Genomic DNA, 23,333 nt, shown 5'->3' with positions numbered 1-23,333 from the left:
AGTGACGTCACACAGGAGTGTGGCGTCACCAACGCCATAGCTCCCAACTTTTGAAGAGTAAAAAGAGGGATAAAATGTGCCACGCCGTAGCAAATTTAGCTCTGCCCACTTTTATGTTGACTCCTCCCATTCTCATTCATTTTTTGTGTGCTCCCACACAGTATAATCCTCCTACAGTCACCCGTAAATTATATGCCCCCCCCTCCATCTTGCCTCCAGTTTCATATACACCCTTCCTCTGCCCCCAGTTTCGTGTCCCCCCTCCATCTCTGTCCCCAATTTCGTGCCGTTCTCCCCCATTCATCTGCCCACAGTTTCATGTCCCCCCGTCTCTGCCCCAGTGTCATGCCGTTCCCCCCCCCTTCATCTGCCCCAGTGTCGTGCCATTTCCCCCCCCCCCCCTCCCCTTCATTTGCCCTTCAGTTTCATGGGCCCCCTTCGTTATGTTCCACCTTAATGTTTAACACAAAAACCAAACAAACACACTCACCTTCCATCGCTCCCCCGCCGCTCCTCTCTCTGCTCTCACGCCATTCACATAGTTGTAGGCACGATGTAACGTCATCACATCGCGTCTACACACGCCGAAGCCGGGCCGCAGCGTTAAAGGAGGAGCTGAGCTGTCACAGCTCCTGCTTTAATCGCCTATGTATTCAGCTCATCGGCGTCCATCGGACGCCAATGAGCTGAAATCAGGACAGGCAAGTGCTGGGGCGGGCAAGTGCCGGGGGGCCCCCAGAGGCTCTGTGGGCCCCGGCACTTTCCCGACTATGCCGTGCGCTGACGCTGGCCCTGCATCCATAAGAGTCCCAGTTACAGGGGGAGAACAGATCCCTGTTGTGACATCAGTCACTGACCGTGTGTTGGGCACTTAAATAGGCTGGAAAGAGGCGTAACATAGTGTTCTATTCCTAGATTGCAGGAACCTTTAACCCTTTCACTGCCAAGGGTCTCTGAAAATTTTGCACCTCCAGTAGCCAGAGCAATTTTCACAGTTTTAAGATGGACAAATCAAACCTAAATTGCAACATTAAAAAAAAATCATCCAACCCCCCATACCTATACATTTTCTTAAAGTAGACACCTGCAGCATTGTCAGAATGCCACTTGGTACTGTATACGAACAGGCACCTTCAGGCAATTTTGATTTAAAGTTAATGTCTTATGAAAAAATGCAAATAAATGTATATTAGTTGCTAAAAGCGGAAACCAAACAAAAAATTATATGTGCCAAACCTCCTAAAAATAAGAGTTCAACATGTGCAGAGTACATTCATATCACTATGGTCTACACCCGCATGCATGTGTATTCAGAAAATCGCTAGAACTGGAAGGAATAAAAATCTGCTTTGAAGCTGGAAATCTTGTGCATAAAGATCAGATTGCTTCTCTGTCTGTGTGCACGCTGCAGGAGCCCTGTCTTTGGACTGCATGAAGATATCTTCATGCTTTAAAATGCATTTTAAAGAGGAGAATCTCATCTTTAAAATGATATCAAGCACTTGATGATAGAACTTATATTTTTGTAGCGATTCACTGTTAAAACTCTGTCGGGAATTGAGATCTGCAGTTGGATCTCAATGCCAAATAGTGTTTTCAACAGTGAATTGCTCCAAAAGTATAAATCATATCATCAAGTGCTTAGTATCATTTTAAAGATGAGATTCTCATCTTTAAAAGGAATCTCAAAGCATCAAGATATGTTTATGCAGGGGGCCACACAATGGCTGAGTGGTTAGCACTGCAGCTTTGCAGCGCTGGAGTCCAGAAAACCATCTGCAAGGAGTTTGTATGTCCTCCCCGTGTTTGCATGGATTTCCATCCCATATTCCAAAGACATATGGGGCTCACAATTTACATTACAAAAAAAAAAAGTTTATGCAGTCCAGAGATATCAGCATTAGTAGGGAGGACGTAGTAGCTACGTGCTCGGCTACTGTGGTGCCACCCTAGGGGGGATGTAGAGCTGATGTCCTCAATGAGAAAAAGGTTAATCCTGCAATGTACATGTATAATGGAGTAGGAATAAACCCTACAACCACAAAACGTAAACTTACTGTTGCTTAGTCATTATTAGGTTTTTAGATAATTTGATTCTTTATGCTTCAGCCCCAAAAATCATAATACACATGATGTACATGTGAGGTGGTATTCATACAGCAAACGACTTTCTCTTCCTCCGAAATGGGCTCGCTCTTCAAAAATATCACCATTCTTGTCCAAAGGTTAAATGTGGTACTGCAGCCAAGCTCTGCTGACTTTAGTGGTGCGGAGCTGAAATACCAGACACAACCATAGCAGAACTTCTTTCTAATTCTGGAAGAAAGCAGCCATATTTTTCTAAACTTACACAACCGCTTTAATGATAAGGTATATTGAGCGGAGAAGATGAGGTGTAGGAAATAAGTCTTTTTCCATAATTGTTTGTTATTTTATAATGTATCTGCAATCTGTCTTTTATTACCGGAATTTAGCATGTAAAGTCCAGTACTTTAGTTCTAGTTACATTTATCAGATGCAGTCTTTATGGTTTGTACATTATTGTTGAAGGCCACATCACGGCTATATTTAGAGCTGTATCTGCGTCTGCATCGACGTAAGATTTTCATGCAAAGCCTTCAGAAAATATTGCTTGTTTTTGTCTGTGATATATTTAGTATTGAAAAGGGAAAATGGCATTTTTCGATTCAAATAGATTAGATGTTGTGCCGTGTCAGATTACGTAACTATAGCAGTAGCAATTGTATATACATTTTTATTCTAAGTGGCTGTCCAGTGAACCCAGGATGATGTAGTTAGTGAATGGAACATCTATTATGGGCCAGAATGATCTGTGTATGCTGTAGTTCTGACTCAAACATGAAAAACATTAGGCAAAACATTTTTTAATTAGGTTGAATGGTACAAAAATGATGGTGATGGGTTCTTGGAATTTTGCATACTTTGACAAAAGATAATGGCCTACTTATTACCTCTGTCTTAAAGGGGGTTTCCAGGCAAAAACATTACTTTATCAATGGGTTAATAAGTGCACCCAAATACCTTTCGCAGTGTTTTGAGTGATTTCTAGCTTTCCCTGGGAGCTCCTGGTTTCCTCTGCATTTGTTTGCATGGGTAGCTTCCTACTATCTTGGCCTACAACTACCATGATGCATTGCAGCTCACTCAGATTCCCTCCCTCACCCCCCCCCCCCCTCATTTCCCTAGCTAGCTCGTGGACTTCTAGCCCTACCTACCTATCTAACTAGCTAACTAATGTTGGGGACATTAAAGGGTCCTCATAAGAGTATGTTGCAGAGTTCCAAATTAAATAATTAACAGGCCTAGATGGGCTACCACCCATTGGGCCTGGAGAAGCCACACACACACACACGCAGCTGATAGTGTATCAAGTGAGTTCTGATTTTATTATAAGAAAAAGGTAGTTTAAATACATTACAGACAAAGAGCTGGCTTGGCTATTCTAATTAGTACAATCATGATTGGTTATAGAGATATAAGACAAGCCTGGCACATGGCTATTGGCTGAGGCTCATTATAATCTGCATCTCATTATAGCTTTCCACACTGGGATGGACTTTCCCATGAAACAAAGAAGGATTCAAAATGCTTATGTGTGAGCTAACATCCCAGACTATGTCTATATGTATATATCATGGCAAAAGAGATAAGATGACAGGTTCCATAGACCCTGTGTCTATACACTCTAAGTGACCTTCATATACCATAAAATATGACAGAGTGCCCAGATACCATAAGATTAATACTTTTGTTGGTTATGTGTCCATACATCATGTAAAGGAGATAAGAGATATACAAAGTCAGCTGCATCTTCTCAAAATGAGGCCCAACTACGTCCCTCAACCCCCTCCCCACCCCATAATACTTACCAGTCTTGGAGATGACTTTGAGGTTTGTTTTTGTTTTTTTTTTTGTTTTTTTTAAACATTAAAGCAAATCAGTCACTGCTCCCTGCTACTTTTAAACTGCTCCCATCGTGCTGTAGATGCTGAAAGCAGAATGAAAACAATACCTTTTTTGTTTCAGGACCCCAGGGATGCATAGAAAAAGCACTTTTATACTTTACTCAAATGAGGATCTTGAAACACAGGGGGAGTTTTCTTCAGGCACTGGGTACTGCTGCATCATCACTAAACACACTCATCCTGCATTCACCTTCTTCCCCTGGGAGCTGAATGTAGGATGGATATGTTTAGTGATGATGCAGCAGTACTCAGTAATAGAAGAAAACTCCCCCTGTTCTCTAAGATCCTCATTCGAATAAAGAATAAAAGTGTTCTTTCTCTGCATTCCTGGGGCTCTGAAACATAAGAAAGGTATGGTTTTTATTCTGCTAACAGCATCTACAGCACTATGTAAGCATTTTAAAGTAGCCGGGGCAGTGATAGACTCCCTTTAAGACACCTATTTGTCTTGCTGCTTGTATAGACCCATAACCTTTTTATTTTTCCATTGACATAGCTTGTTAATTTGAGAACTTGTTTCTGGAGGACATTTTGTCAGTTTTCGTTGATAACAATTTGGAGTACATACAACTCTGATTACTTTGGATTCTATTTTTTGTGGAAGCAGATTGTAATAATAGTGACCTCCTATAAGAGGAGAATAATCAGTGATATTTATTTTGGCAGAGAAGTTTGATTATGCCCATTTTCACCTATTCTCAGCACAAGGTTCTATCCACAAAGGCTTTGTAATGGTTGTGTATCTGTAGGTTCTACTGTGAAGACAGCACGCAATGGCCCCTGTGCAGATGTCATAAAAATAAAAAGTCTGACTCTAAACTATATAGACACTTTGGCAGATTTGTTGACCCATTTTCCATGAGAGTGAAATTCTTTTTCTGTGATCGATGATACAAGTGCATAAAAATATGAATAAAATACAGACTAGAACTAAAATACATGAAAGCATTCACAGTTTTTCTTTCAGCCTTGTCATTTTTCTCATATTTTTAGAAACATTACACCTGAAGTATACCTCCTTTTGAAGTGATAATGTAAGAGCTAAAGTTAGCAATGTAATGCTTCTTGCTAGAATTTGTAAAAAAAAACCTAAGTGTATATGTGTGGGTATGTGTGTGTGTATATATATATGTGTGTGTGTTATCGATAAATTAGAAAATACAATATTGCTCCATTTACTGCTGTAGAACACAAAGAATAAGCATGATATGAATGACGCTAGGTTCACACTTGTGTTCGGGTTTCTTTTCGTGGGGTCCACTGGGGTACCTGATCCACTTTAAAAAAGAAAAGTGCTTGCCCACGCAAACCCATAGACTATAATGAGGTCCACTGGGTTTCCGCATAAAAAAGGTGGAAAAATGCGGAGAGAAAAGTCCTGCTTGTAGGAGATTTCTTTCCACATTTTTTAAGTGGATTTGGGTATGGAAAACCCAATCAGAGACTGGGCGCAGGGTATAAACCTAGCCTGAGAGAAAAAATGGGTTGTGAAGATGTTCCAAATTAGAAATTACTGTTGATAGTACAAATTAGACACAGTAATATGGTTGATGAGGTAAGATAAAGATAGAGGTCCTTCATGTCCAGCCTATAATCCTCAACCCTTGATCCAGAGGAAGGTAAAAAAATAAAAAAAAAAATAAAAAAAAAATCAACGATATGATATAGATGTCAGTTGTTCTATACTAGGGGTAACATTCCTTCCCAACTCTGAATCTAGCGATTACACAAAATACATGGATCTTGATCATATCCCCAAAATTCTAGTTCCCTTACACTAGGTTCACACTAGTGCCTGACTCTCCGTTGTTCGGGATCGTTGGACCTGACCAGCAGAGATCCGGATTGCTACTTCTGTGGTAACATACCATGGAATCCACCAGGTCTCAGCTGATTCAAAACTGAAAGTGATGGGGAGAAAAGTCTTCAACGGTCTCTGTGAAGGAGGTCCGACAGATACTCTGACGCAGATGTGAACCCAACCTTAACCTGTTATATTTAACAGACTTTCGTCCAAATAGTATCAACATGTCATTACGTCCAGCATAAAAAGTCACCATACTCAGCTCCATAGTTGTAAATATGAAAAAGTTACACATGTCAGAACATGGCGACAATTTTTTCTTCTATTTTACAAAGATTTTAATTTTTTAAAAGGTATCAAAACATTACATATACTATACAAATTTGGTATCGCTGTGATCGTACTGACCCATAGAATACAGATAACGTCATTTTTAATACACAGTGAATGGTGTAAAATTTAAACCCATAAGAAATTAGTGCAAATGTTTTTTGTTTTTTTTTACAGTTCCACCTAATTTGGTTTTTTTTCCCACCTTTCCAGTACGTTGCACAGGATAATGAATGGTGCCATTTCAAAGTCCAATTTGTATTGTAAACAGTAAGCCATCATGTGACTGTGAACTGAAAAATTAAAAAGTTATGGTTCTTGGAATGTGGGGAGAGAAATATGGAAATGCAAAAATGAAAATTTGCTCAATCCTGAAGGGATTTAAGAAATGTGCGGTATTACATTCTGTTAGAAAGCAGAGTGCTGAATTCAGAGTAATGTCAGCTTCCTGGTATGCGCTCGGATGTTGGCAGGAAAAACGGAAATGCAAAAAGAATTGGCCCGGTCCTTAAGGAGTTAATAGTATTTTCTCTGCATTTGTATCGTACTTCTCTGAAAATAAGACATGGTCTTTTATTTATTTTCTCCAAAAATAGGGCTATGGCTTTTTTTCGGGGTATGTCTTGTTTTTCCGTGACTTTATTTTTCACTCCAGACAAATCTTGTAAAATGGTTAGGGTTAGTGAGTCTAACCCGCATTCACAATTGATGGCGCAGAGGCAGTTGGTCTTAAATAAACTTACCAGCGCTCTCTCTAAATACTTTGTGTGGCAGTGGCACCAAACCCTCTCCATCTACTCTCCTTTACGCTAACCAGTGGTACTATAGTGGAGTGACTGCATCTGTGAGAACAAGCAGGGGTGACACCTGATGTCTGGTCACTTAGGTAGCTAAGCTCACAGAATAGTAGCCATCGAGAATCAGAAGGGAAAGACTCGGGAGGCAGGAAGCAAAACTCTAGAGCGGGACTTGAGAGCGGGTGAGCACATTTTGCCCTGCCGTGGCTGAAGGGGGCAGGGCACTTGTCCAGGACATTTGGGAGCTACAGTATTCTTATTTTCCGTCTCTATGGCGTCAGTGACGTCACATAACATAATCTTGCACTGGAGGCGATGACAATAACTAAGGCTTATTTTTGGAGTATGGTTTATATTTCAAGCCTATTCTAAAAACCCAGCAAAATCAAGCTAAGGGTGCATTCACACTGAGTAAACGCTAGCTTATTTTGTAAAGTAAAATTACACTTGTAAATTTTGCTATCCCATTGACTTCAATGACATTTTACAGGCGTATTTTTACAGGCGTATTTTTTACAGGCGTATTTTTTACAGGCGTATTTTTACACTTGTAAAAAAATATCATTGAAGTCAATGGGATAGCAAAATTTACAAGTGTAATTTTACTCTACAAAATAAGCTAGCGTTTACTCAGTGTGAATGCACCCTAAGGCTTATTTTCGTGGTAGGGCTTATTTTTGGAGAAACAGGATAGATGACACAATTGACGTGGTGTTGTAGATACAGTACAGAATGTCCAATCCCTACAGGCTGCAATATCTCACTGAACAGGCAGGAAAATGGCAGATGAGGTTCAATATTGATGTTTGAAGGTTATTACTATATACACATTTGTTATCCCCTGAGTGGGTGAGTTTACAATGTATAAGGATTTGAGCGTACCTATTATTACTTTGATAATAAGCTAAATTATAATGTGCAAAGTCAGTTTAGGGCATCCAGACAGACTTTAAGAAACTCATGGCTTCTAGACAGGAAAGTAATATTTTAACTAATGCACTAGTGCACTAATGTGACCAGTTTTGGGCACAATTTCATAAACAAAAATCATTAGGGATATGGAGAGAAGGGTACCCAAATTAATATGTGGTATAGGAGCAGTGGCATAAATAAAATCTTGTGGGCCCCCTGTTCAAACATTTGTCCGGGGCCTCCTACCCCCTTCCTACAGTGAGTTCTTGAAGGTGATGGTTACGGATGCTGCAGCAGTATCTGATACTCGAAAGGGATACAGATTTAGTACCCACAACTGTGGCTTTCAAGAATAAAGTGAATAAGCAGCGCAGTACTCAGCATGTAAACAATACTGAAAGCTGTGTGCTGTGGGAAACAGCTGATCTTCAGGGCCCTAACAGTCTAAGAGGTTAGTGGGGGGTTAAAAACCTGGGGTACCTGCTGATCAACTCTTTTATGATCACTGGATCACTGCAATGTTATTACAGCATGTAATAATAGTGAACAGCTGCTGTAAAACAGCATGTGATGTGAATTGTGAAAGAGCTCCACACAGTATTATATGCTCCGCAATGACCTCTCACAGTATAATATGCTCCACAGTGGACCCCAAACAGTAGAATATGCTCACCACAGTGGCCCCACACAGTATAACATTCCCACAGTGGCTCCTCATAGTATAATATGTCCACAGTGGCCCCCACACAGTATAATATGCACCTTAGTGGCCCACATACAGTATAATATTCTCCACTGTGGCCCACACAGTATAATATGCTCCCCAAGAGCCCCCTCCACTTCGGCGCTATTTTTATACTCTGGGGTCTCCTCAGGCCCTAAAGTATAATAAGTAGAGGCCCATGGGCAAGTGATTAAAAATAACAAACAGTTATAGTTTCCTTACCTCACCTCTTCTGGCCATCATCGCTTCATCCGGCTGTCTTCAGCATTCTCTTTGGTCCTCTTATCCTGAGCAACTGAGGTAAATGCTCCACAAACATCACTGCTGATCACAGGCTGGAAGATCTCTGAAGAAAATGCTGAGCCCAAGAGTGGTCAGTATAAGTATTTGATATTTTTAGTCACCTCCCGTGGGATAGCAACTATTGGAAAGGGGCCTGGCAACATGCCGAGCCCCTTTCCATTAACAATTTCTTTTAAGGTCATGGAACCAGGCTTTCCCCAACCGTTATCATGGTGGTCCAGGGCCTCACGCATTTCCAGCTGGCTGCGGACCCAGTATTCCTCTGGGCCCGGTCACAGTTGAACCCCCTGCGACCACGATCATTATGCCACTAGTATGGAGGATCTTACATATGAAGGTTATTAAAGAAGAGAAGGCTATGAGAAGGGGGAAGGGGTATAAATATGCATAGGTCCTGATAAAACATTGTTCAGTTTGCAGAGCAAATAATTTACTGTACAAAGAACACGGGTCACTGCATATGAGAAAATGAAGTGCAATTTTGTCAGAGATTGGAAGTATTACTTTACTGCCCAAGCTGTAAGATTGTGGATATGCTGCATAAGGATTTGGCGGTTGGTGCAGGAAGTTGATGAACTTTAATAAAATAAAAAAGGGCTAGATATTTCCCTTGTAAGTGACTAATACAGCATGCAGGACTGCTGATGTAGAATGGTGATCCATGGATATGTTCAATTGGCAACAGGGGTCAGGACGGAAGATATTCAACTGGACTGGAATTCTTATTAAAGACTGAAAGAAGTTGGAGTTGGAAGGTGCTGAAAGGTCCCCTTAAAAGCCCACTCCAAATTAGTATACCCTGCATACTAATATAACTTGAGCAATGTACTCACTCAGAACGCATTGTCTCCTTTTATTCAGTCTTTTGCTAGTGAGTGAATTGACTGGTCAATCTGTCAGTCACATGACCGGGGGGGAGTAAGGGGGACGACTGGACGACAAGCAGAGGCTGTATAAAATGGACGATCCACTCTGTTAATCGCTGCCGTCGATGGTTTGCCTGCTCCGCCGTTTTGGCAGCTCTCAAGCTGTCCTGCCGCAGAACTTGTTCCTCACACCGTGTCTGTGATTGTTCCGGCATCTCAGCAGCTCACTGGGACGCCATATAATGAGCGTGTTGTTGGTGTTGATGATCCACCTGCTCCAGCATTTCGACAGCTGTCAAGCTGGCCTGTCACTGAATGCGTTCCTCGCGCTGTGCCCGTGATTGTTCGGGCATCTCAGCAGTTCGCTGGGAAGCCATATAATAAGTGTGTTGTTGGTGTTGATGATCCACATGCTCTGGCATTTCGGCAACTCTCAAGCTAGCCTGGCACTCAAGCAAGCTAGTTGGTGTTGATGATCCGCCGTAGCATTTCGGCAGCTCTCAAGTTGGCCTGGCACTGAAGTTGTTCTTCATACTGTGCCTGCAATTGTTTTGGCATCTCAGCAGCTCACTGCGATGGTCTATAATGCATGTGTTGTTGGTGCTGATGATCCCTCTCAGCTCCGCTTGTTCCAGCATCTGAGCAGCTCGCTGGGACAGCATATAATGAGTGTGTTGTTGGCGTTGATGATCCCCCTCAGCTCCCCTTGAGGAGAACTCTGTGATTTCTGTTTACCATCATAGCTCTCGTTCTTTGATACAAATTAGATTTTCTTTTTCCCGGCATGTTTAAAATTGACAAACTGCCCATTTGGATGAAAGGTGTTTGACCATGTCAGTTTGTCTGCACTGCCTGGAGCAGATAATATGTAAATATGTGTACACAATTCACTGAGGGTTAGCGTGTGTTTACACAGAGAGATAACAGCCCTGGGACCTGAGATAAGGCTGCTGCAGAAGAAGTGTAATATTGTATGTGAACATTCACAACAGTAGTGAGGCCATGTCATTTACCGGGATAAAAAGTAGCCTATGTTTTAATGGAGGTTACAATCTATCTATGTGCCGAATTTCATTCAAATCGGTTCAGCCGTTTTTGCATGATTGAATAACAAACATCCAAGCACACAAACTTTCACACACACACACACACACACACACACACACACACACATATATATATATATATATATATATATATATATATATTCATATATATATATATATATATATATATATATATATATTCATATTTATATATATTTGCTCACCTCCCAGGTGCCTTCACTTTTAATGCTGTCTCATGAGATCTTCGCCCAACATATACTATAAAAGAGTATGTAAATGAGTGGCCTAAATAATCACTTGTAGGGCTCTTAATGGCCTAGTCCTGGATAGTAGTAGCTATACTTTTTGGTATGTATTCAGGTCTAATATGATTTGAAGGGATTTATCTACCTTTCCAGGGTAATGTGTCTAAAATTGCAAATGATACAATTTTATGTCTACAGCTCCCTTCTAGACTTAAACATATTCATGGTAACAGACTGTAAATTGTGTAGTCAGATTCTGCACTCATACTTCCTTTCACCAGTTTTCTAAAAGGAAAATTTATTTGTACAAATGAAATGGCCTTTAAATGTATTATATTTTTGCCTGGACACCAGGTTAATTATTTTTTGGTCTTATTGATAAATAAATGCCATGATGTTACGCCAGTTTATAAGTTACGTGTGTTCGCAGTGCTCTGTGCCACATAACTATATAAGCAATGTGAAAACAAACTTTACTTTTTAAAGATGACCTGTCATCTCTCATGATAAGTCTGTCTGACGTTGGGTTCACACTAGCGCCCGGACTCCGTTTTCAGGATTCAGTCTTCTGTAGAGATGAGCGAACAGTGTTCTATCGAACACATGTTCGATCGGATATCAGGGTGTTTGCCATGTTCGAATCGAATCGAACACCACGTGGTAAAGTGCGCCAAAATTCGATTCCCCTCCCACCTTCCCTGGCGCCTTTTTTGCACCAATAACAGCGCAGGGGAGGTGGGACAGGAACTACGACACCGGGGGCATTGAAAAAAATTGGAAAAAGTCATTGGCTGCCGAAATCAGGTGACCTCCATTTTAGACGAATAGTGGATTTCAAATCCGGGTCATATGAGAATGTGAACTTTGTGACTATGAGACAGGGATAGCTGTACAGGCAGGGATAGCTAGGGATAACCTTTATTTAGGGGGGAATGTTATTAAAAATAACTTTTTGGGGCTCTATCGTGGTGTGTAATTGTGATTTTTGTGAGATAAACTTTTTCCCATAGGGATGCATTGGCCAGCGCTGATTGGCCGAATTCCGTACTCTGGCCAATCAGTGCTGGCCAATGCATTCTATTAGCTTGATGAAGCAGAGTGTGCACAAGGGTTCAAGCGCACCCTCGGCTCTGATGTAGCAGAGCCGAGGCTGCACAAGGGTTCAAGCGCACCCTCGGCTCTGATGTAGGAGAGCCGAGGGTGCACTTGAACCCTTGTGCACCCTCAGCTCTGCTACATCAGAGCCGAGGGTGCGCTTGAACCCTTGTGCACACTCTGCTTCATCAAGCTAATAGAATGCATTGGCCAGCGCTGATTGGCCAATGTATTCTATTAGCCTGATGAAGTAGAGCTGAATGTGTGTGCTAAGCACACACATTCAGCTCTACTTCATCGGGCTAATAGAATGCATTGGCCAGCGCTGATTGGCCAGAGTACGGAACTCGACCAATCAGCGCTGGCTCTGCTGGAGGAGGCGGAGTCTAAGATCGCTCCACACCAGTCTCCATTCAGGTCCGACCTTAGACTCCGCCTCCTCCGGCAGAGCCAGCGCTGATTGGCTGAAGGCTGGCCAATGCATTCCTATGCGAATGCAGACTTAGCAGTGCTGAGTCAGTTTTGCTCAACTACACATCTGATGCACACTCGGCACTGCTACATCAGATGTAGCAATCTGATGTAGCAGAGCCGAGGGTGCACTAGAACCCCTGTGCAAACTCAGTTCACGCTAATAGAATGCATTGGCCAGTGCTGATTGGCCAATGCATTCTATTAGCCCGATGAAGTAGAGCTGAATGTGTGTGCTAAGCACACACATTCAGCACTGCTTCATCACGCCAATACAATGCATTAGCCAGTGCTGATTGGCCAGAGTACGGAATTCGGCCAATCAGCGCTGGCTCTGCTGGAGGAGGCGGAGTCTAAGGTCGGACCTGAATGGAGACTGGTGTGGAGCGATCTTAGACTCCGCCTCCTCCAGCAGAGCCAGCGCTGATTGGTCGAGTTCCGTACTCTGGCCAATCAGCGCTGGCCAATGCATTCTATTAGCCCGATGAAGTAGAGCTGAATGTGTGTGCTTAGCACACACATTCAGCTCTACTTCATCAGGCTAATAGAATACATTGGCCAATCAGCGCTGGCCAATGCATTCTATTAGCTTGATGAAGCAGAGTGTGCACAAGGGTTCAAGCGCACCCTCGGCTCTGATGTAGCAGAGCTGAGGGTGCACAAGGGTTCAAGTGCACCCTCGGCTCTCCTACATCAGAGCCGAGGGTGCGCTTGAACCCTTGTGCAGCCTCAGCTCTGCTACATCAGAGCCGAGGGTGCGCTTGAACCCTTGTGCACACTCTGCTTCATCAAGCTAATAGAATGCATTGGCCAGCGCTGATTGGCCAGAGTACGGAACTCGACCAATCAGCGCTGGCTCTGCTGGAGGAGGCGGAGTCTAAGATCGCTCCACACCAGTCTCCATTCAGGTCCGACCTTAGACTCCACCTCCTCCGGCAGAGCCAGCGCTGATTGGCCGAAGGCTGGCCAATGCATTCCTATGCGAATGCAGAGACTTAGCAGTGCTGAGTCAGTTTTGCTCAACTACACATCTGATGCACACTCGGCACTGCTACATCAGATGTAGCAATCTGATGTAGCAGAGCCGAGGGTGCACTAGAACCCCTGTGCAAACTCAGTTCACGCTAATAGAATGCATTGGCCAGCGCTGATTGGCCAATGCATTCTATTACCCGATGAAGTAGAGCTGAATGTGTGTGCTAAGCACACACATTCAGCACTGCTTCATCACGCCAATACAATGCATTAGCCAGTGCTGATTGGCCAGAGTACGGAATTCGGCCAATCAGCGCTGGCTCTGCTGGAGGAGGCGGAGTCTAAGGTCGGACCTGAATGGAGACTGGTGTGGAGCGATCTTAGACTCCGCCTCCTCCAGCAGAGCCAGCGCTGATTGGTCGAGTTCCGTACTCTGGCCAATCAGCGCTGGCCAATGCATTCTATTAGCCCGATGAAGTAGAGCTGAATGTGTGTGCTTAGCACACACATTCAGCTCTACTTCATCAGGCTAATAGAATACATTGGCCAATCAGCGCTGGCCAATGCATTCTATTAGCTTGATGAAGCAGAGTGTGCACAAGGGTTCAAGCGCACCCTCGGCTCTGATGTAGCAGAGCTGAGGGTGCACAAGGGTTCAAGTGCACCCTCGGCTCTCCTACATCAGAGCCGAGGGTGCGCTTGAACCCTTGTGCAGCCTCAGCTCTGCTACATCAGAGCCGAGGGTGCGCTTGAACCCTTGTGCACACTCTGCTTCATCAAGCTAATAGAATGCATTGGCCAGCGCTGATTGGCCAGAGTACGGAATTCGGCCAATCAGCGCTGGCTCTGCTGGAGGAGGCGGAGTCTAAAATCGCTCCACACCAGTCTCCATTCAGGTCCGACCTTAGACTCCGCCTCCTCCAGCAGAGCCAGCGCTGATTGGCCGAATTCCGTACTCTGGCCAATCAGCACTGGCTAATGCATTGTATTGGCGTGATGAAGCAGTGCTGAATGTGTGTGCTTAGCACACACATTCAGCTCTACTTCATCGGGCTAATAGAATGCATTGGCCAATCAGCGCTGGCCAATGCATTCTATTAGCGTGAACTGAGTTTGCACAGGGGTTCTAGTGCACCCTCGGCTCTGCTACATCAGATTGCTACATCTGATGTAGCAGTGCCGAGTGTGCATCAGATGTGTAGTTGAGCAAAACTGACTCAGCACTGCTAAGTCTGCATTCGCATAGGAATGCATTGGCCAGCCTTCGGCCAATCAGTGCTGGCTCTGCCGGAGGAGGCGGAGTCTAAGGTCGGACCTGAATGGAGACTGGTGTGGAGCGATCTTAGACTCCGCCTCCTCCAGCAGAGCCAGCGCTGATTGGCCGAATTCCGTACTCTGGCCAATCAGCACTGGCTAATGCATTGTATTGGCGTGATGAAGCAGTGCTGAATGTGTGTGCTTAGCACACACATTCAGCTCTACTTCATCGGGCTAATAGAATGCATTGGCCAATCAGCGCTGGCCAATGCATTCTATTAGCGTGAACTGAGTTTGCACAGGGGTTCTAGTGCACCCTCGGCTCTGCTACATCAGATTGCTACATCTGATGTAGCAGTGCCGAGTGTGCATCAGATGTGTAGTTGAGCAAAACTGACTCAGCACTGCTAAGTCTGCATTCGCATAGGAATGCATTGGCCAGCCTTCGGCCAATCAGCGCTGGCTCTGCCGGAGGAGGCGGAGTCTAAGGTCGGACCTGAATGGAGACTGGTGTGGAGCTATCTTAGACTCCGCCTCCTCCAGCAGAGCCAGCGCTGATTGGTCGAGTTCCGTACTCTGGCCAATCAGCACTGGCCAATGCATTTCTATGGGGAAAAGTTAGCTTGCGAAAATCGCAAACTGACAGGGATTTCCATGAAATAAAGTGACTTTTATGCCCCCAGACATGCTTCCCCTGCTGTCCCAGTGTCATTCCAGGGTGTTGGTATCATTTCCTGGGGTGTCATAGTGGACTTGGTGACCCTCCAGACACGAATTTGGGTTTCCCCCTTAACGAGTTTATGTTCCCCATAGACTATAATGGGGTTCGAAACCCATTCGAACACTCGAACAGTGAGCGGCTGTTCGAATCGAATTTCGAACCTCGAACATTTTAGTGTTCGCTCATCTCTAGTCTTCTGCATGCAGAAGACGCAAACCTGTTAGACCGGGTCCGGCCGTGAGCGCCGGTGAGCGGTTTATGCGCTCCGCCGCAAAACTTTTTTTTTTTTTAAACCGGACACAGAGTCCTGTCCAACTCTGTGTCCGGTTTAAAAAAAAAACGGTTTCATGGCAGTGAGCATAAAACGCTCACCGGCGCTCACAGCCGGACACCTTTCAAACCCATTCAAATGAATGGGTTTGAAAGAGTCCTTCAGCTTTCCGTCTTCTGCTCTGTTTTGTGCAGGAAACAGAAACCTGTATGAACAGAGACCGGGCGCAGATGTGAACGAGCCCTGACTAGATAGTTACGTTCCCCCTGAAACAACAATTCTGGAGCATGTTTTCTTCGAAATCTTAATTGTGCCTTTCTACCTATGTGTGTGATAAGTGTATGTTACCATTGTCAGAAGGGCGTTCCTTACAGTCTAGCCGGGCTGTGAGGAACGCCCCTCCTGACAGTAAAGTCCATAACACTGTACTGTCAGTGGAGGTGTTCCTTATCATCCAGCCATGACCCTGAGCAGGGAGGAACACCCCCCCAGTATTAGTCTATGGACGAGTACTGTCAGGAGGCGAGGTGATATGATATCTCCTCATTAAAGGGAGTCTGTCAGCAGTAAACTTATCCACAGTAACTTGTAGAAGAGATTCTACTGTTTTCAAATATGTCTCTTTTTAGCTGTGCATACCTATTTTCATGTAAATCATGCTTTATCCATAGTGGAAATGTGTGCCTTAGCTTGCCTGGGCTGTGGTCTCAGCTCCAGGTTCGTGGGAAAAGTGTTTTTTCCCGCACATCCATAAGAATAAAACAGAGATTTACATAAAAATGGTGCTTCAAAGCCAAATAACACATATTTGGAAATGCCAAGGTATTGGGTTTAGCTTTATAACCAATTGAATGCTAACAGACTCCCAACTCCCACTTGTTCATCGAAGAACATGCCATTTTTGTAAATAAAGAGCAATTTTAGTGAAGCCCGTTAATATGGATTTATTTATTAATGAGGACCTTTCACCAGCTCCAATATTTTGTATCTTTCAATAGCCCCAGATTCTGGAACAATTGATTTTTTTTTTTCTCTAGTCCTCATCATTCATGAACAATCTGTGCTATTAGTTTCAACAAGAAATATGATAACTATGATCTGTACTGTCAGGTGGGTGGTCGTGGGCCAGAGGTCACCACCTACCTGACACTAGAGAGCCTAATTGGCATATTGGGTACTGAAACTAACCGAAGTGATTGTTCAAGAACAGTGGGGTTAGAGACCAACTGTGCCAAAATCACTGGAGTGGAATCGTCCAAAGAATGCAAAGCGTTGCAGTTGGTGAAGGTGGTGAAAGGCCCCCTTTAATTTAAGAAACCTAAATTATTGAGCCATAGAAAATGCTTATCTGGAGCACAAGATGGCATAAAATACATAGAGCTGTTTGTCTGGCCAGTATCCACAGCAAGCAGTACATTCCTTGAGCAAATCCTCAGATTCTGAGACAGTTGGTGGAGTGAATCATGTGTGTACAGCTTCTGTTTTAGAAGAAGGCTGCTAATCTTCCCTTTACAACATCAGCTGTATGGCCAAAGCGTATGTGCCATATACATATGGAGAAGCTGCTATATGTCTGAATGGAAACTTGACTATTTGACTCCTTTGCATTAAATCTTATTTTTTTGTTTTTCTTATCTGCTAATTGATGGGCAACATCCATCATATTTCCCTTTAATGTGGATACTGTTCCCTAGACTGTTAAAAATGCTGCAGTAAGTGTGTTGTGTAACACTCACACGGCATGTAGACTAGAAGACAATGCACTTGTGAACAATTTACTTCCCTAATGAGGTCTTTAGTGACAATGAGCCAGTTTGGAAAAGACAAGAAAAATGCAAGGCTGTAGAAAACTGATGAATCCTGAAATCCTGTTGTTCATATCTGCTTACTATTACTTATTTTTAGCAGGATTTGCTTATAAGGAGCTTTGTATATTCTTTTTATAACTTAGTCAAGTATATTAGTCCACGATTCTCTTATTATTTTTAGTATGTTGTTTTTGCATGCGTTACCTATTCAGTTTCATGATCAACAGCTACAATTGTTTGACTGCATGGCCCTTAAGGATATGAACCACACGTGGACATGGTAATTTTCTATGCAATTATAGGTGAAATATTAACATATTTTAGTTGCCCTATAACATGGTTGTGGCAGTTGACTATATTCCCATGATGTGGTGTCCGAAGGGATGGAATTTTCATGCGATAGAGCATTGATCAGCGATCATGTTATGTCATTGAAGCACTGGAGGGCTAGTGGCAAAGCTGTGCACTCATGGAGTCTGAGTAGTGGCCTGTTTTGGGTGACAATGGAGTCAGAAATGTAACTTCAAAAGTGACTTCAGCTTCACAATAAAATGTTTAATTATTATATATTATGTAATTATTATTTTATGAGAATATCTTGCTGCATATTTACTGTCATTGGCTTCTGACTGACCATAGCTGTGAGCTATTTATGAAAGAACCAGCTTTGCTGTTGGACTGTGGAGCAATAGAGGAGTCAGTCAGTGGTTTACAGCCCTGGCTAGTGGGGATCACTGGCACAGAATACGTAATTAAAACGTAAGGGACTGAGGGCTAGAGGGGGACCAGTGTTGAAGGGAAACCAAAGTCCCACTGTGTACATAAGGCTTCAAATGGCCATCCAATAAATGATGATGGAATAGTTTGAGCAAGTGATCCCATCATCGACATTGGCAGTTAAACTTCTGGATCAAGGGGCAGTATGGTCATAATAATAAATAAATAAAACAAGTTGATTGCTATTTGGGCAAAAAGTGGCTGATCAGTGGTATTCAGTATGGTAATATTCAAAATGGTTGATCTGATGATTTAATAGGTATGGTCCACTTAAAAAGTACAAAAAGACTCTCTCAATGGGTTTAATAAAGTTTTGCTAGGATTTGTTTCAGAATAGACCTAATAAGGCAAGGTATGGGTCTAGTGTGAATTGAGCATTAGGTTATTGCAAGTCATTTTTGTTTTCCTGTTTTAGAACTGTAGGACAAGCGTAGTAATACTTCCAAGAAAACCCTGTTAATGATTACATGAAATGTCAGAAATTGCTTTACTTTAGCTATTATTCTAAAAATGGTGTAACGTATATTACCTATGAAATGATGACCTGTACATTATACATTAAGATGTCTTCAGTCCCAATCATATCATATATAGGGTAATGGAAATGATGGTATTTTGGCTGTATTTAGTCTAAAATAGGCTTCTATGGTTCTTCTGGGACTATAAATTCCACTATTTGAAATATATTGCTGTTTGTGTTATTTTAATGAAGGTCTTTTCAATCTGCTTGTGTTCCTTTGTCTGGTAATGTATGCATGCCTGGAGCACACAAGTCATATAGCTCAACCACTGATATGGGAAATGACTTCTGCTAATGTCACAGTCCTGCTGTAGTCTGTGGATGAAATTACAAAGGCCAGCTAGGATACTTTATCTTTTTGCTAAAAGCAAATGTTCAAGCAGTTCTTGCACTGCATACTATTTATGGATCCCAGGGGAAATAAAAAGAAATAAAAGTGGAAGAAATAAATCTCCAAAGACCCTTTGTTTAATAACCTGGTTTCTGCTAAAAACGCTACCTGGGAAGGTGACACTACAACTAGAGGAGCAGTGTTCCTCAATTCGTCATTTAGAAATCCACATAGTGGAGATCTCTTGGCATGTCCTTAAATTGTACTGGATTTTATTAAACATGTCATTTAGATATACTAAGTTTCTAATTGTTTAGCTCCTACGACTAATAGCGAACCTGTCACTTGTTTGCTGCCCTTTCTGAGAGTACTATATGGTAGAGGAGCGGATGAGCTTAGTGATATATAGGTTTATTGAATTTGGAGCAGGATTTCTGAGTAAAAGGCGGAGTAAACCATGTCAGGACTCCCAGGAAAGACTGTAAGAGTCCTGCTTACCCCGCCAACACTGAATAATCGCCAGCTTGCCCCCTGTATTACATTGTGTACTCAGAAAGAGTCCTACTGACCCCGCCAACACTGAATGATCGCCAGCTTGCCCCCTGTATCGCAGTGTGTACACAGAAAGGGTCCTTCTTACCCCGCCAACACTGAATAATCGCCAGCTCGCCCCCTGTATCACAATGTGTACTCAGAAAGATGTCAGTCAGTCCTTAGAAAGAATAAGCAATAGGTACTATTATTTGTGCGTTACTCAATTTATTTACTATCAAGTATTTGGTTAGTACTATTTTTTTTGTTATTGTGCTTTATTATTGTAGTAGTATATTTTGCACCATTCAAATTTGTGCATGGGATATGTATAGTAACCTATTTATTGTAACATACATTGGACACATGACCTTTGTACAATATTTAGCTGCGTCTTTAAGCATTTTAGTAAACTGTATAGTGAAGTAGTATTATGATGAAATGTAAGATGAAGATAAACAGATATCACTATATGTTTGATTGAAGACGACTGATAAAATGTTTTCATGGTAATGTGTCCTATATTTTAGTATATATTGTATATAAGTATACTCGAGCAATCCTGTTCTAAGCAGGTTTTGTTGGTCCTCTTGTGACTACATCTGATTTCTCTGAAGAAGGATGGGGAGAGTCAGGAATAGAAACCATAACTCAATCTGCTAGAAGAAGTCAAGCAGTCTGATAACCTGTAATATAATTTGTTATGGAGCATAACTGTGGAATTGTATTTTGCCAGTTTTCCTTTGCCCTCTATTTCCAGGAATTGTACAAAATAAATCACTTGTTAGGACTGTTTGCCTAACGTCTCTTTCTGTCTTCTTTCTTTAGTAATTGCCCATCTTTCCTGGCCACTGCTTTGGCAAGGGCAACAGCTGATGAGATATTGCAAAGTGACCTGTCTGCATACTATGTACCAAAGCATGTGGATGGCACAGAAGGAATTATACGTAAGTAAACTACTCTTATTATTAACAATAAATTATTTTTCTAGCACCATCATATTCTGCAGCACTTTACAAATAGTAGGATTAAAGTACAGACAAAATGAGACATTACATAGTAAGTCAATTCACACAATAGGAGTGAAGGCTGTGCTTACCAGAGGTAGAGGTGGTGACACAAGAGGTAGCAGGGGCAGCATAGGAAGTAGCATTGCTTATACAATGGTCAGAAAATTGTATGATAAAGGTTAATTTAATTACACAAATAAGGCTGTATGAGCTGACACTGGTCATTGTTCCTTTATGTGCAGATCCAAAGTGCCTGGACATACAAGGTCACAGTCTGATAAGGGGTAATGGGGGAGTGTGAACAGAAGAAGGTTAGTTTTAGGGAGCCTAACTGCAAAAGGATTTAGATTAGGAATTGTAATAGGCCTGCCTGAAGAGGAGATGTCTCTTAATAAGATGCGCTTGAAGCATTCCAGAGAAGTGGTGCAACTCGGGAGAAGTATGGGATACAGGAATAGGAGGTTCTGATAATAGAGGATGTAAGTCTTAGGTCATTGTCCAAACAGAGAGCACAGCCAAATACATGAACCCTCCAACTTGTCATCCCACTGAAAATTGAAGTTGGCTGTGTGAGGTTGAAGTTTATACATTTTTGTTTAGAATTTCATATGGAACCGTTTTCAAAGAGCATTTCAGATTTTTTTTTTTAAAGACCCTTTTCTTGATATACAATCCATACCAGATTGACATGTCAAAAGGCTGTTGGTACAGCTTAGGTCAGAAGGGGTACCATGCCTTATGAAACACAACCGTGAGGTGATGCAGAGTCTTATTAGACCATGCATGCCCTGATTTTTGGGTTAGAAATATGCAAATATGAGCCCTCCCTGGTGGAAAAGAGGAACATGCTCTAGTGCAACCTTTTTTAAGGTAACTTCCTATATACTGAATAAAAGCCAAGCCAGAATAACTCCTACAAAAGAAAGAAGGACCCATCTGCAGACAGCTGTTTCAAGGGTTTTCCCATATTAATATTACCAGATTATCCATTTAGGTTTCATGGAAAGACATGTATCAATTGTGGGGGAGATATCTCGGTAGTAGCAAAACAGTCAAAGACAGGGACACAAAATATGCAGCAAGCAGGTTTATTTAGAAAAACACAGGAAAATAAATAATTCTTCACTTCAGGCACAAAAGATGAGCAAAATAAAATACAGCCTTAACTTTAGGCAAAAACAAAACACAATCCTGCTCATTAGAGCAACGAACAAAACAGAATCGATAACCTAACTATACATGTGGCTTACTACCAGCCACACAAACCTAACATCGCACCTTTGTCTCACTGGACTCAGGGATACAAGACAGACTCAGTAACTTCCTCGATCTACATTGGAGTGCAGCTTCTGCAGCCCTTTCTGGGCCAGTAATGAGCCAAGGACCTGGAGCTGAGGCCTACTCAAGACCTGCCCTAGACCACTCGTGATTCCAGCACTCAGCCTGTCACCTTCTTACATAATCTATGGTGATCTACCTTCCATGTTCATCTTCACTCTTTGTTTTTTACCAAGAATATGACTAGTAAAAGAAATAGCCACTACCTCAGTAGTACTAAAAATAATGTGCAAAAAGGTCGATTACACAGACTAAAGACAGGAACATCAGAGGAATCACTGTAATAGTATGATAATGTCTATTCAGGTCATTTTGGAGTTGTTCAGTGGAAGTATTGGCAACATTTCTACGAACGTATAAAAGGCGAGTTAGCATCCAAAGTGGCTCCCATGACATTCCTCAACTTTGATTTTTCTGTATAGTTTATTATTTTGTTACCTTATCTCTGCTAATCCGTGTCTTAATTTTTAAAGTTAACATACCTGGTGACTTTCCCTATAGTATGTGTTATAAAATGCTGTAATACTGTGATGAATCATTGGATTCCTTTATGTTCCTCTACACCAGGCATGTCAAACATGCGGCCCACGGGCCGCATGTGGCCCTTTACAGGCATATCTGCGGCCCGCACAAAAGTCTCAAACTTTGTCTCTAAACTTTAGAGACAAAGTTTGAGACTTTTGTGTGGGCCGCAGATGTACAAGGAAAGTGAGCGGTGGATTGGGGTGGCCCTACTGGACGCAGCACTGCTCCAGGGGCTGCCCCTCATCCTTCGCAGAGAGCAGGTCTCCCTGCCTGCTCTCTGCTGCTCCGCCTCCTCCTCCCTCCACTCCGCCCCCTCCTCCCCACACGCCGGGTGATGTGGCCACGTAATCAGGCCCGCACCCGACATGTGCCTATGTCCTATGCGGTCTCACAAGACCGCAGTGCAGGCTGAAGAGCAGAAGCAGGTAAGCTTCTGCAGAAGAAATTGTGATTTTTCCTACGGATAGGGGATAAATACTAGATTTATGATGATGGGGGGGGGTGCTGGGGAAGGGTTGGGGTGCTGGGGGAGGAGGGCTTTTTGATGTCTGTCTGGCCCTTCCTTGGGCTTGAGGACTGTTTTTTTTCCCACTCACCTTGTAATTCTTTCACTTGGGGGTTAATTGGAGCATTACAGTCTATAGTGCTCCTATTAACCCCCAAGTGCAA

General features: G+C 42.7%; 1 protein-coding gene across 1 annotated transcript in view; it reads left to right on the top strand.

The window, feature by feature from the left end:
* PPM1E (protein phosphatase, Mg2+/Mn2+ dependent 1E) overlaps nucleotides 1–23,333 on the top strand; it is a 154,377-nt gene that overhangs the window by 93,894 nt on the left and 37,150 nt on the right. Inside the window, exon 2 of the mRNA XM_075264886.1 lies at nucleotides 20,620–20,738. Coding sequence (XP_075120987.1) covers nucleotides 20,620–20,738 — 119 coding nt within the window. The remainder of the gene's footprint in view (nucleotides 1–20,619; nucleotides 20,739–23,333) is intronic.

This window comes from Leptodactylus fuscus, chromosome 2 (assembly GCF_031893055.1).
Source record: "Leptodactylus fuscus isolate aLepFus1 chromosome 2, aLepFus1.hap2, whole genome shotgun sequence".
Taxonomy (NCBI): domain Eukaryota; kingdom Metazoa; phylum Chordata; class Amphibia; order Anura; family Leptodactylidae; genus Leptodactylus; species Leptodactylus fuscus.
This window is presented reverse-complemented; position numbering and strand designations above follow the sequence as displayed.